At 46.1% G+C, this 12,681-nt stretch overlaps 1 protein-coding gene across 1 annotated transcript in view; it reads right to left on the bottom strand.

The window, feature by feature from the left end:
• Positions 1 to 11,159, bottom strand: part of C7H11orf65 (chromosome 7 C11orf65 homolog) — a 28,233-nt gene extending 17,074 nt beyond the window's left edge. The window contains exons 1-4 of the mRNA XM_076576280.1: positions 10,990 to 11,159; positions 6,480 to 6,570; positions 3,683 to 3,775; positions 784 to 837 (exon numbers count right to left, since the gene is read on the bottom strand). Of these exons, the coding sequence (XP_076432395.1) occupies positions 784 to 837; positions 3,683 to 3,775; positions 6,480 to 6,570; positions 10,990 to 10,991 (240 nt within the window). The 5' untranslated portion in view covers positions 10,992 to 11,159. The remainder of the gene's footprint in view (positions 1 to 783; positions 838 to 3,682; positions 3,776 to 6,479; positions 6,571 to 10,989) is intronic.
• Positions 11,160 to 12,681: the final 1,522 nt, after the last annotated feature.

The raw sequence follows: 12,681 nt of genomic DNA, 5'->3' as shown, positions 1-12,681 counted from the left end.
TTGAGACTAGATAGTCCAGGGACCAAGGGTAAAACCAAATACCGCCCCGCCCAAAAAAAGTAACAATAAAATGGCTTCTAATGACATTCTGCTGTCCTCGTAGATCAGTGCCTTATTCTACCATCCTCAGAGATGCTTCCTCCTGCAGCAGATGTGAACAAATACAGAGATCCACAGCTGGACAATGTGCAGAGAATGAGAGACCTTGAAACACTCAGCCCTAAATGAGATGTTTCCATCAAATCCCTCCCCTTATGGCTCAGGGAACTCTGTGGAAGAGGAAGTGGAGTATAAGAGCCAGAGGAAATGGAAGACACCAAGAAATCAGGCCCTCTAAATCAACATGAGTCAAGCTCATATGAACTCACAGGGCCTGGGGCAGCCTGTGCAGGGCCTGAATGGGTCTGTACCAGGTCTTCTGTGTATACACTATGGCTTCTAGCTTAGGGTTTTTATGGGATTCCCGTGTGTGCTAACAAGTGGGTCTCTGACTCCTGTGCCTTCTCTTGGGCTCTTTCTCTTCCGTTTGCTTTGTCCAGTTCTGGTGTGTTAGTTTTTGTTTTAGCATAACATATCATATCATTCATGCCATTATCCCTTAGAAGTCTGTTTGCTTTCTAATGAGACAGAGAGGGAGTGGATCTGGATGAGAAGAGAGGTGAGGAGGAACTGGGAAGAGTCAAGGGAGGGGAATTATTATCGGGATCTATTATGTGAGAAGAAAATCCATTTTCAATAAAAGCAATAAACAAACCTACCAAACAAGGACTCATACATACTCACCCCACCCAGCCTGAATCGGACTTGAATGCCAGCAGCACCATCCAGGAGCTCCGCCTGTGAGAAAACAGATGTGCCATCAACATTCCGTGAGCATCACCTTGTTACTTCTCATCTGTCCATTACAAGCAGTCGCTGGTATTTACTACTTACAAAACAGGTCAGGTGAATAGGCTTCAAATAATTCTATTTAAATCACAAAATATTTTTATTTTTAATTATGATTATGTGGTGGGTACATGTAAGTACAGGCACCTGTGGAAGCCAGAGACATTGAATCCCACTGAAGCTGGAGTTACAGGTGGTTGTGAGCCACCTAATGTGGGTGCTGGGAACTGAACTTGGGTCCTCGGGCAGAGCAGTGTGAGATCTTAACTGCTGAGCTATTTCTCCAGCCCTGGAATCATAAAAATACTTCGAAAGCTAAGGACTTATGGACAGCTCTTAGGATAATGTGGGAGCCTACAGAAGTATGCTAGGGAGATCTGAACTTGCTTTACTCAGCAGGGCTGCATGAGAAGATGATTGGACCACGGGTCTGGGTACCAGGTGTTTGGAGGGGTCTACATTTGGTTGTATCTAGCAAGGGGAAGTCTTTTGCACCTCCCCTTGGCAGTTATAAAAAGCCTTTTTTGTTTTGTTTTTGTTTTTGTTTTTGAGACAGGGTTTCTCTGTGTATCTTCGCACCTTTCCTGGATCTTGCTCTGTAGACCAGGCTGGCCTCGAACTCACAAAGATCCACTTGCCTCTGCCTCCCAAATGCTGGGATTAAAGACGTGCACCACCAACGCCTGGCAAAGCCTTTTTTGAATTAAGTTCTGGGCCATTGGGTGTTGACCCAGGTCCTCCCGAAGCTATCCTGTGTTTCTGTTTTTCTTCTTCTCAGCAAGGCCTATCATTCTACTTAATATTTCTTATTTCTCTCTCCTCTTCATAGGAACCCTGGAAAAGGTGGGAGCTGGTCCCCCACAGGTTAACTAGAAAAATACTGCCAAGCTCTCCTTTCTGTGCAATATAAATGCAAATCTTCAGATGAGCGTGGTGGTGCACCCTCATCCCAGCACTCGGGAGGCGGAGGCAGGTGGAGCACTGGGAGTTCAAGACCAGCCTGGTCTACAGAGCGAGCTCCAGGACAGCCAGGACTGTATAGATAGAGAGATCTTGTCTCAAAACAATAAAAAAAAATACAAATCCTAAGTGACTTATTATTTGTAAAACAGAAATAATAAGTCCTCAAATATATGACTTACATATAGAATGTTATACCTTGTAAATAAATTCAGAAAAAAAAATAAATAACTGGTCCACGCAAGCTCAACACGAGATGGACCTTTCCTAACTAGCTTTTGTTGAGTCAAAAAAAGACTCAAATTACGTGTGTAGTAAGTCTTGTAAATGTAGTGCCCTGCACCAAAAAGAAAATGGGTGGTGGTGGGGGGACTTGATCCCTTATCTGAAGACAGCTCACATCTATCTCTTTGATTATATTAGGTTAGATGATAAAATAGGTATTTTGGTTTGAAAATCTATTAATTTTTCAGAATAATTTTCTCCTGGCTAAAACCTTTGTAAATGAAATACAAAGTATACAATTCTGCATAAAATTTTTCATGTTTGGATGGTGACATCACACATACATACACTTTCACTAGAATTTGGACAAATTTTAAGTGTGTAGCTCTATGAATTTTTACATGTTTGTATATTTCATGGCATCTCTAAGTCATATAAAAATCATAAACACTTCCAGCATTGTGGTCCTGTGACTTCTCCCAGTTGGCTATCCTTAAAAATCTCTTTTATCTTCATGGATTAATGTTGGCAGCTTTTGAATTTCGTACAAAAGGAATGATACATTTATATACTATTTTGGTGCCTGGATTTTTGTTCAGCTTTAATCTTTGATGGCTGTATAAGATCCATCCATGGGGTTGGGGATTTAGTTCAGTGGTAGAGTGCTTGCCTAGCAAGTGCAAGGCCCTGGGTTCGGTCCTCAGCTCTGGAGGATGGGGGGAGATAAAAAAAATCCATCCATGTAGATAGATACATGGGTTATTTTGCATTGCTACTAGCATTTTATCAACTCTTACAGTTCCACATTTGCTCTGTCTGTAACTGTAGCCTCTATAGTTTGAGTTACAGAGCTGCTGTGAACATTACCCTTCATGTCTTCTGGTGGATTCCTGAATTTATTTCTCTTGGTTGTACACTCAGGAATGGACTAGAAGAGGTTCTGGGGCATGTTGGTTCACTTTCTGTTTCTGTAACAAAATACTGGTGACTGGGAAGGTTTTCCTTACAGTCCTGGTGGCTGTGGTGGCAGGCCTCGGCAGAGGGGCCTCCTGCTGTGAGGGCATCTTGCCACAAGAGAGCAAGGATGCGAGCTTGAGGTTTCTCCTCCTCTTATGGAGCACCTGGAGGCAGGAGCTGATGCAGAGGCCATGGAGGGTGCTGCTTACTGGCTTTGCTCAGCTGGTTTAGAACCCAGCACCACCTGCTCAGAAGTGGCACTGCCCAAGTAGGCTTGGCCATCCCACATCCATCATTATCACATTCATCATTATCACGATAATGCCCTGCAGACACACCTCTTCCCAAATGACCCGCGCTTTTGTCAAGTTGACAAAAACAGAAACCAATCAGGACAGCACCTCAAGGCCTGCTTCCAGAAGGAGCAACTAAAGCATGGTGTTGGGAAGGGGTCCTAAGTGACTGGCAGGCACAGTGAGCTTGAGCATAGTTTGGTGGTATTTGCTTTGTGGTAATTCATTTAACTATATGCTTTTGCTTTCTGTGGTGTTATTATTACAGGAAGCATGTAATAGTTCAACAAGAAGCTTTTAAGGAAGCAAACACGAGAGCATTGAACTGATAAGATGCTGTGTGGTAAGAACAGCCTTACCTCTTTAGGATTAAGGAACCTCACTATCTGGCGTGGCTCCCCTTGTCTTCTTAAATCAATCAGACTTTTAAAGTGTTGGAATACAGCCACATTCTAAAGGTTGAAACACAGAATTTTATGGTTAAAACTAGATTCTCTACTTTTTTAAGGGTTTGAAAAGTTTTTTACATTTATTTATTTGGCCGGGGGGGTGCTAGAGTACACCTTTGGAGATGAGAGGACACTTCTGGGAATTGGGTCCTCCTTTCCACCATGCGCTTCCCAGGGACAGCGCTTACATCAAAGGCCTGCTGGCACTTGCCTTTACCCACTGAGCTCTCTCACTGGCCTGGAACTCTCTGTTTCTCATTAGCTGTCTGTATATGTGCACAGAGACACAGAGCTGAGTGGTCCTGCAGGAGCAGAGAAACCAGGCTTCAAACTGAAACCCTTTGAGGGAAAGTACACTGGCTTCCCTAGCTCCTTTTATGAGGCTGGTGCTATCCTGACATCAAACCTCGAGGACACTGTAAAAGAGGGGGTGGGAGAACACAAGGATGGAGGGGTGTTAGATATAGACCAGCACCCACTTCTTACTGCGAAAAGAACCAAGTTCACAGACATAGCTGCTTTACAAGGTGAGTGACTTCAGGAGATGACAGAGGACTACATGAGGACAAAGTGGGAGGGAGGAAAGGAGGGAAGGAGGGAGGGAAGGAGGGAGGGAGGGAGAGAGGGAGGGAAGGAGGGAGGGAGGGAGGGAGAGAGGGAGAGAGGGAGGGAGGGAGGGAGGGAGGGAGGGAAGAGGAGGAAGGAGGAGTGGGAGGGGGAGGGAGGGAGTTGGGGAGGGAATGGGAGGGAGGAAAGTGGAGGGACAGAGAGAGGGAAGTAGGGAGGGAGGAAGTGGGGGATGTAGGGGGGAGGAAGTGGGAGGGAAGGAATGAGGAGTGAGGGAGGGAAGGAAGGATTAAGATGTTTGCGATGATAGCATAGAAAGAAACATATTTCTGCAGTTCCTGCAATTCCCACCCCAGCTCTACATCTCTAGAAGGCAACTCCTCCCCTTCCCTCCCCCCTCTCCCCAAACACACTGCCAGAGAGTGTGAAGCAGAGAGTCCCTGTAGACTCCTGTCAGCTTGGCCGCAGTCTTAGTAAAAAGCTTCGTAGCTCTCCCAGGTTGGCGGGTCAGTCTGGTAAGTAACCATAACTCTGTATAGCAGCTAAACTCTGAACAAGGACTTCAGAGTCTCCAGGTGAACACACAGGCTGCGATAAGCTAGAGGCACCTCAAGACACGTACTGTTGTGTAGATGTGGAGTGTTCTCGGAGTCAGAGATCCCTGCACACCCCTCCCCTCCAGGGTTCCATAGACACCCACGGACATTGGCTTGTTGCAAACCCAACCTGCCCTTGCCAAGTCACGGTGCCTATGCTATTGGATGCTCTGCACTGGGAAGGATGGACTTTCGACACGAACAGACGCAGGGAGCGCAGACCTTAAGAACCAGCAGTTCTCTGCACTTGCATCCTGAGGCCCAGACTGTGGCAGCTGCTCGTGGCCCTGCACTAGTGTCAAAACGGAAGCAGAGACCCACGGAGTTCACCGGAACTGTAAGGAAACACTGCGGTCCCTGCTGCTGGTCCACTCACGTGATTGCCTTGGCTCCAGCTACCCCACCCCTGCGTGCACTGATACTGAGGAAGTGGAGGGCCCATCACGGTGCCTCAGGCTCCTCCGCACGGCTGGAACTCCCACTGCAGTGGGCTCTGCCACAATCAGAGCATAAGCAATGTGTGCGAGGGTGGGGCGGGGGAGCCATCAGACAGAGGCTGCTGTTCCCACTGGCATAGCCACACCCTGAGCACCATCCCTATGTCACAGCTCCCGGAACCACTACAGTCCCCACGCTTGTTGGCCCCCAAAGACCGTGAGTCTCTCTAGCAGTATCTAGCAGTCTGTCCTTGGTATGCACTGTGCCCACAGCCATCCCTTAGAGTTAAAGAGGCCATGAGGAGGCTGCTGTGCCCATAGCCATCCCTTATGGGAATTAGCTATTATCAGAGTCTGACCCCATTCAGAAACTTAGTGGGGGCCAGAGGGTGGCTCAGTAACAAAGTGCTTACTGTGGAAACCTGAGGACCTGGGTTTGATGTCCAGTATCCATGTAAAAAAGCTGAATGTGGTGGGACCCTCAGAATCCCGGCACAGGGGAGCCAGAGCTGGTGGATCACTGAGGTTTGCTGGGTAACCACTGCAGCCTACTCGGCAAGTTACAGGCTGGTGAGGGTTCCTGTCGCAAAACTAGTAGAAAAAGTAGACAGCATGCTAAGGAGCAACGTCTGAGGTTGATTTGTGGCCTCCATGTGCATGCGTGCATGCACAAATATGTCCACACCTACCACACACATATCTACATACATGCGCACAAAAAATTGTTTTAACTAACAAGAACGTCAATGTTTGTAAACCTAATGAAGTAATTTTAACTTTTTTTTTTTTTTTTTTCATTTTGGTTGTTTGAGACAAGGTTTCTCTGTGTAACGGTCCTAGCTGTCCTGGAACTTGCTTTGTAGACTAGGCTGGCTTCCAACTCACAGCAATCCACCTGCCTCTGCCTCCCAGGTGCTGGAATCAAAGGTGTGCACCACCACCACCCAGATAATTTTAACTTTTGAAACTGAATAATGAACTTCTAAGTTGAAAGGTGGTACAAACCTGTAAAAATACACAAAAGAACTATTGGTCCACACACACTTTACATACATGAATTTTGTGTGATATAAGTTATCTCTCAAGGGATCAGTTAAACCAACTCACAAGGAAATTTTTCCAGGCCTTCTGAATGATTGTTGCGGCTTTGTCCTCCTTTCTAAGGACTTGGGGTGATTCTTCAGGTATTTGGGAGTCCTAAAAGAAAAGTAAACAAAAGGAGAACCTTGAAATAATTGTATATGCTCCGCTGTGAAGCTGCTTCTGGAACCTAGTGGAATTTAAATAAAATTGTCTAAAAGAAATAATAATAAATAAAATTTGGTATTTAAATTAGATTCTTAATATATTACACTTTGTTTTCTAACAAGTACCTTACATAGGAGATTTTTTTTAAAGATCTGTATGTGTGTGTGTGTGTGTGTGTGTGTGTGTGTGTGTGTGTGTGTGTTACAAGTGCCCATAGCTGCTGGAAGGGGACATCACATTTCTTGGCACTGGAGTCATAGCCTTTCGAGAGCCACCCAGTGTTGGTGCTGGGATCTGAACTCTGGTCTTCTGATAAAGCAGTAAATACCCTTAATCACCAAACCATCTCTCCATTCCCTGCAGAGATTTTAATATGCCTGTGTTGGACTAGAATTCAAGATTTAGGTTCAAATAGAAAATAATTAGCCAGAGTTGAGCTCAGTCTGTGTCTTTAAAGTCTGTGACCTTTACATACTTTGTTGTGTGACTTGAACATAACCAGCATGCATAAAGAAACAGCTGTAGCCACAAGGTTGCCCAAGCCCCTAACCTAGAACTGGGGATTGGTTATAGACTTTCTTCCTTTCTTTTATTATTATTATTATTATTATTATTATTATTATTATTATTATTTTGAGACAAGGATTCTCAGTGTAGCCTTGGCTGTCCTGGAACTCACTCTGTAGACCAGGCTGGCCTTGAACTCACATAAATCCACCTGCCTCTGCCTCCTGAGTGCTAGGATTAAAGGCATATGCCACCACCGCCCTGCTGATTATAGACTTTCTTAACCACACTTTCTACTTGATAGATCATGCACTACATCTTTAAAAAGATGAAATTTGAACTATTAAGGAGCAAAACAAATCACTACTTGTACTTCAAAATTTTTATTTGAACTGTCCAGAGTAGTAGAGAAATCAGGAGACATTCGAGTTTCCTGTCCCTTCTAAAGCTCCTGAAAACGGTGTAAGGGGATGTGGATGACAAGTTGTGCTACTCTAAGAGTGCTCTGTGGATTCGGGCCGGGCTCAATTTTGATGTTAGCATATGAGATTTAAAAAAACATGAAGGATTGGGGAAAGAGTTCAGGGGGTAACCATCCCACAGCATTCATGTTTGCAGAGCAAGCTGTGGGATGTCCTGCATGGCAAATGTGTTGCTCTGATTGGTCAATAAATAAAACACTGATTGGTCAGTGGCTAGGCAGGAAGTATAGGTGGGACTAACAGAGAGGAGAAAAGAAAGAACAGGAAGGCAGAAGGAGTCACTGCCAGCCACCACCATGACAAGCAGAATGTGAAGATGCCAGTAAGCCACGAACCACGTGGCAAGGTATAGATTTATGGAAATGGATTAATTTAAGCTATAAGAACAGTTAGCAAGAAGCCTGCCATGGCCATACAGTTTGTAAGCAATATAAGTCTCTGTGTTTACTTGGTTGGGTCTGAGCGGCTGTGGGACTGGCGAGTGACAAAGATTTGTCCTGACTGTGGGCCAGGCAGGAAAACTCTAGACACACATGAAGATCCAAGTTTACATGCCTGGCATCCATATAAAAAGCAGGAAGCTCTGGCCATCTGCAACCCCCACCCTTAGCAGCATAGTGGGGCAGAGACTGGAGGTTCCCAAGGGGCCCACTGGCAAGCTGGTCTAGACAAAATGGTGAGCTCCAGGTTCACCAAGGCTGTCTGAACTAATGCACAAGCAGGGGCCGGAGAAATGGCTCAGTGGCAAAGAGCATCTGCTGCTCTTTGAGAGGACCCGGGTTCAGTTCCCACCACCCACGTCAGGTGGTTCATAACTGCTTGTAACTCCAGATCCAGGGAATCTGATGCCCTTGGCCTCTGTGTGCACCTGTGCCTGTGTCCACCACATATCCACTCCTCTCTCTCTCTCTCTCTCTCTCTCTCTCTCTCTCTCTCTCTCTCTCTCTGTCTCTGTGTGTCTCTGTCTCTCTCTGTTTCTGTCTCTCTCTCTCTCTCTCTCTCTCACACACACACACAGGAGAGCAGAGACTTTTATAGCCATTTTACATTGCTGTAGTATGTAAACATATAATCAGTGGGCACTATGTATGCATACATATATATGGTTTTCTCCCTTTCCTAACAATTTTAATGACTTTTAAACATGATCTGAATTATGCTTTTAAAATATTGCTCTGGCTGGGCAGTGGTGGCGGCGCACGCCTCTAATCCCAGCACTCGGGAGGCAGAGGCAGGCAGATCTCTGTGAGTTTGAGGCCAACCTGGGCTACAGAGTGAGTTCCAGGGAAGGCGCCAAAGCTACACAGAGAAACCCTGTCTCGAAAAACCAAAAATAAATAAATAAAATAAAATATTGCTCTGTCAGGGTACAAAAGAAACATAAAAAGCCCTAAGCTATTATTTTTGCTTACCCATGCATAAAGACAGTCATAAAAAATTAGACTTATAAACCAGTACTCAGAACATAGCACTCTTAGTTATTACAGCTCCCTACTATTTACAGTATTTCTGAGGTGATGTATGTCTCTTTCAGTATTTCCTATCAGTGGCACTCCTGATTCTTCAGGCTGTATTCTTTTCCTGTGAATGGTGGTGGGGGGTGCCCAGTGCATGGTACAGTGCTTAGTGGAGTCCCTCTCTGCCCACCACAAGCCATAGCTCACTCCTGTCTCCCAAGGGCTGGTGAGAGGGTTCAGCGGGTAAAGGCACTTGCCACCAACCTGATGACCCAAGTTTGATCCCCATAAGGAGTGAAGGAGAGTTGCCCTCTGACCTCTATGCAAGTGCCATGGCATATGTGTGCCGACACAATACACAGACATGTAAAGTTAAAAAATGTCTCCAGCAATTGCTGCTGCACTTGAAGAGCTCATCTGCTGAACCCGCATGGTGGGAAGAGGAAGGGAAGGGCTGGGGCCGCAGCTCAGTGGTAGAGTGCTTGCCTGGCACCCACAGTTCAGTCCCTAGCACTTCCCAAATGGTAACAATAACAGCAGCAATAATGGTGACAATAACGATAAAGGAGAAACTAGGGGTATAATACTGCCTAGCGTCTCCCAATTCCTGAGGCTGTGACATCGACCATAGAAGTATGTACACCATGAAAATTATCAAAGGCTTTAAACCAGTACTTAATATTTTTCTGGTTGACTTAAGATGTAAGGATAATATAGTGATGTGTTAATAATGCAGATTAAAGGTGTGGTGTATACATTGCCATCCCATGCTGAATAGCATGATGATGTAGAAATGATCCCGAGGAACAATGGCACTTGGCAGGAAAACAAAACAGAACAAAAATCGCATGCTCGATTGTCCCAAATATTGCTAATGCATTAAATGCTGGATCAGGTAAGTGAGCTTGAGTAACGTCAGTAGCCACTGTTTTTTTTTTTTTTTTTTTTTTTTTTTAAGAGAGAGGGAAAGCCAGAATTTTACCACTGAGCCCAAGATACCTCTAAACTCACAGCCTCAGTCTCCTGAACGCCGAGTTTACAGGCAGTGGGGAGCAGCGGGGAAAGACAGAGGTGGGTGAGGACTGAAAAAGGAGGCAAAGACTCTGGAGTGTTATGCGGAAGCAGGGACACAGGAGCTGGAAGATGGAGCTGATTCGATAGGACTTTTCTTAAATATGAGGCGCTAAAACGTGAAAATATTGTTAGAGATGGAGAAATTAAAGGCGCAAGGGAGGGTAAAAAAAAACCCGCAAAATTCTTTGAATAAGGGCACGAAGGCTTCAAACTAATCATGTGAAAATACCACTTCTAAGACACAAGGAGTATGTGTAGACCGTTGCTCAAGTCACGACTTTACTACACCCACGTGCTCACTGCCGATTCCTATGTAAGGATAGCAAACCAACCCCTTGTCATGTGATTCAGAGGTAGGACAGCAAGCCAATCTCAGATCAGTACCCTTGCTGTGTGTAGCTTCGACACAGAACCCGCATTCCCATCCTCTAAATTTTACTTTCGCAAGAAACTTGTCATGATTTTGCCTTTTCTCTTTACCTTTAGACCTTTATACTGAGGGTCAAGACAGAAGCCAACAGTAACCTTATTCGCAGTCCTTTAGAATGCTCTCTCCATCTCTAAATATTTTAGGGAGAACACTTAAAGCCAAGGACTGCAGAGTGTGGGGAGGAATCCAGAGGTGAAAAGTGGGTTAGCAATATCTTCAAGGCTACAGCCCCCGGATTAAGGAGAGGCGGCCGAAGGGATTGGTGAGCTAGAAGAAAGCTTTTCCATCTGACCAGAGCAACTGCGCCGGGAGAGGGATGTATTGGAGCTCACTAAGGGTGTGGGTGTTCAGGGTCCCGCAACGGGCCAAGTTCACACCAGACGCCAGGGAAGAAAGGAGCTGGGGAGGGGACACATCCCATGACTTGCCAATCTCCGTGGCCAAGCTCTCCGCTTGTTTCCTTGGTAACGACGCAGTGGGAAATGACAATAGCTCCTCCCCTCTCAAGCTTCTTCTTAGGCCCCGCCCCCAACCTTGACGGTTGTGGTTTGCTCTGATAGAAGGCCCCTGTCTTCCGTTCTCCGTGCTGTAGAGGCAAAGGACTTAGGAAAGGAACTCAGAGAGATTGCCTGCATGTGACACGAGGCCGCAGTCTAATGCTATTTCCAAAGCTGAGCTTTTTTAGCGTGGCACAGGATTTAAGTAAAAATAGAGGACTTCCCAGCAAGAGTGGTGGAAAATAAGCTTGTCTGCCATCAGCCGCTCCTCCGGGCACAGGGTCTCCTAACAGGCTGCACTAGTCCCCTTCACCTGAGCCCGCCTACAAGCTGAAGGACTTGGAGCGAAGCATCTGCTGTTGCCCCTGTTGAGATCGGCTACAGGAGACGGATGGCTTGGGTGGCTTTGGCAGCCCAGAACATGGTTCTTCAAAGGTGCCTGGCGGCCTGGGTGGAGACTCCAGGAGCTCTGCCCCTGCAGGCTGGGTTGTTTTTAGGCAAGGGGTCGGCGGGGGGTGGGTGGTGGGTGGGGGGCTGCGGCTGGGACTAGATCATTCAGAGTCCTGATTTTTAAAAACATGTCTCAAAATCAGTCGTAGGATGTTTGTCTAGAAAGCCATGGACCCCACCCCCTCTCCAGCTCTCCCACGGAAAAAGCAAACAGTCAAACTCAGATACTCAAAACACAAATCTAAGAAACTAGCATCCTAACTTTCTCATCATGCCCAGACTCAGGAAACTGGGCGCTGTGGGCCTGGTGGAGAACTTACCTAACGCTCCTAGGGACCAGTGTACCTCTGTGATACCTCAGTAAAAACCCCCACTCTATCCCCTACAGACAAAGAGAAGCTTAAACCAGGATTCCTAAGTGTAGATAAGAACTTAGACCCCTTTCCCCCAGGTGGCTGTATCTGCTACAGGGACTTTGGAAAAGTCAGGATATTCGACCAAAAGACTAAAAAGGGAGGCAGGTTAAAATAAATTATATGGTCTGTGCCTTTAAGAACTAGCCTCACAAAGAAAGGGGAGCGCTCCTTCCAACCTCCCTGCTGTGAGTGAGAGATTTGGAAGAGCCTCCCTGGAGGCTTGTAAACTTAGAAAACACCTTACTTTTGCATTCTGTACCTAAAGTCTCCAGTGGCGGCTTTGGGGACACAATCTAGGCACAACAAGACCCTCACTCTATTGTCTCAAAAAGGGGGCCTTCAACAATAGACCCAGGCCAGTTTCAAGTCCCCAGAAATGATGGCGCCAGCCCCAGGAACAAAAGAACAGAGGATGTCTGATGGTAACCAATTAACCACGAGATGGAGATGCTCCTCTCCAGAGATAACATGACCAGACCCCGGAGTTGTAAAACTCCTGACAGGGCAAACAGATAAGCTAGAATAAGATAAAGTCCAGGTCCGGGAAAAACTGGACCAATCAAGGATGGACCCGTACTAACCCCCTCCCCTCTAAGAAATTTTATGGGTTTTGCCTATAAAAACTAACTTCCCCAAGAAAGAGTAACTCTTCTCTGCCTCACTTGAGATGGCTTGAGTTGAGTTCCCTGTCATGACTTGTAACAGATAAACCTTGCTTTTGCATTCTGGTATGCTCGTCCTTGGTGGT

The sequence above is a fragment of the Peromyscus maniculatus genome, chromosome 7, assembly GCF_049852395.1.
Source record: "Peromyscus maniculatus bairdii isolate BWxNUB_F1_BW_parent chromosome 7, HU_Pman_BW_mat_3.1, whole genome shotgun sequence".
NCBI lineage: Eukaryota > Metazoa > Chordata > Mammalia > Rodentia > Cricetidae > Peromyscus > Peromyscus maniculatus.
This window is presented reverse-complemented; position numbering and strand designations above follow the sequence as displayed.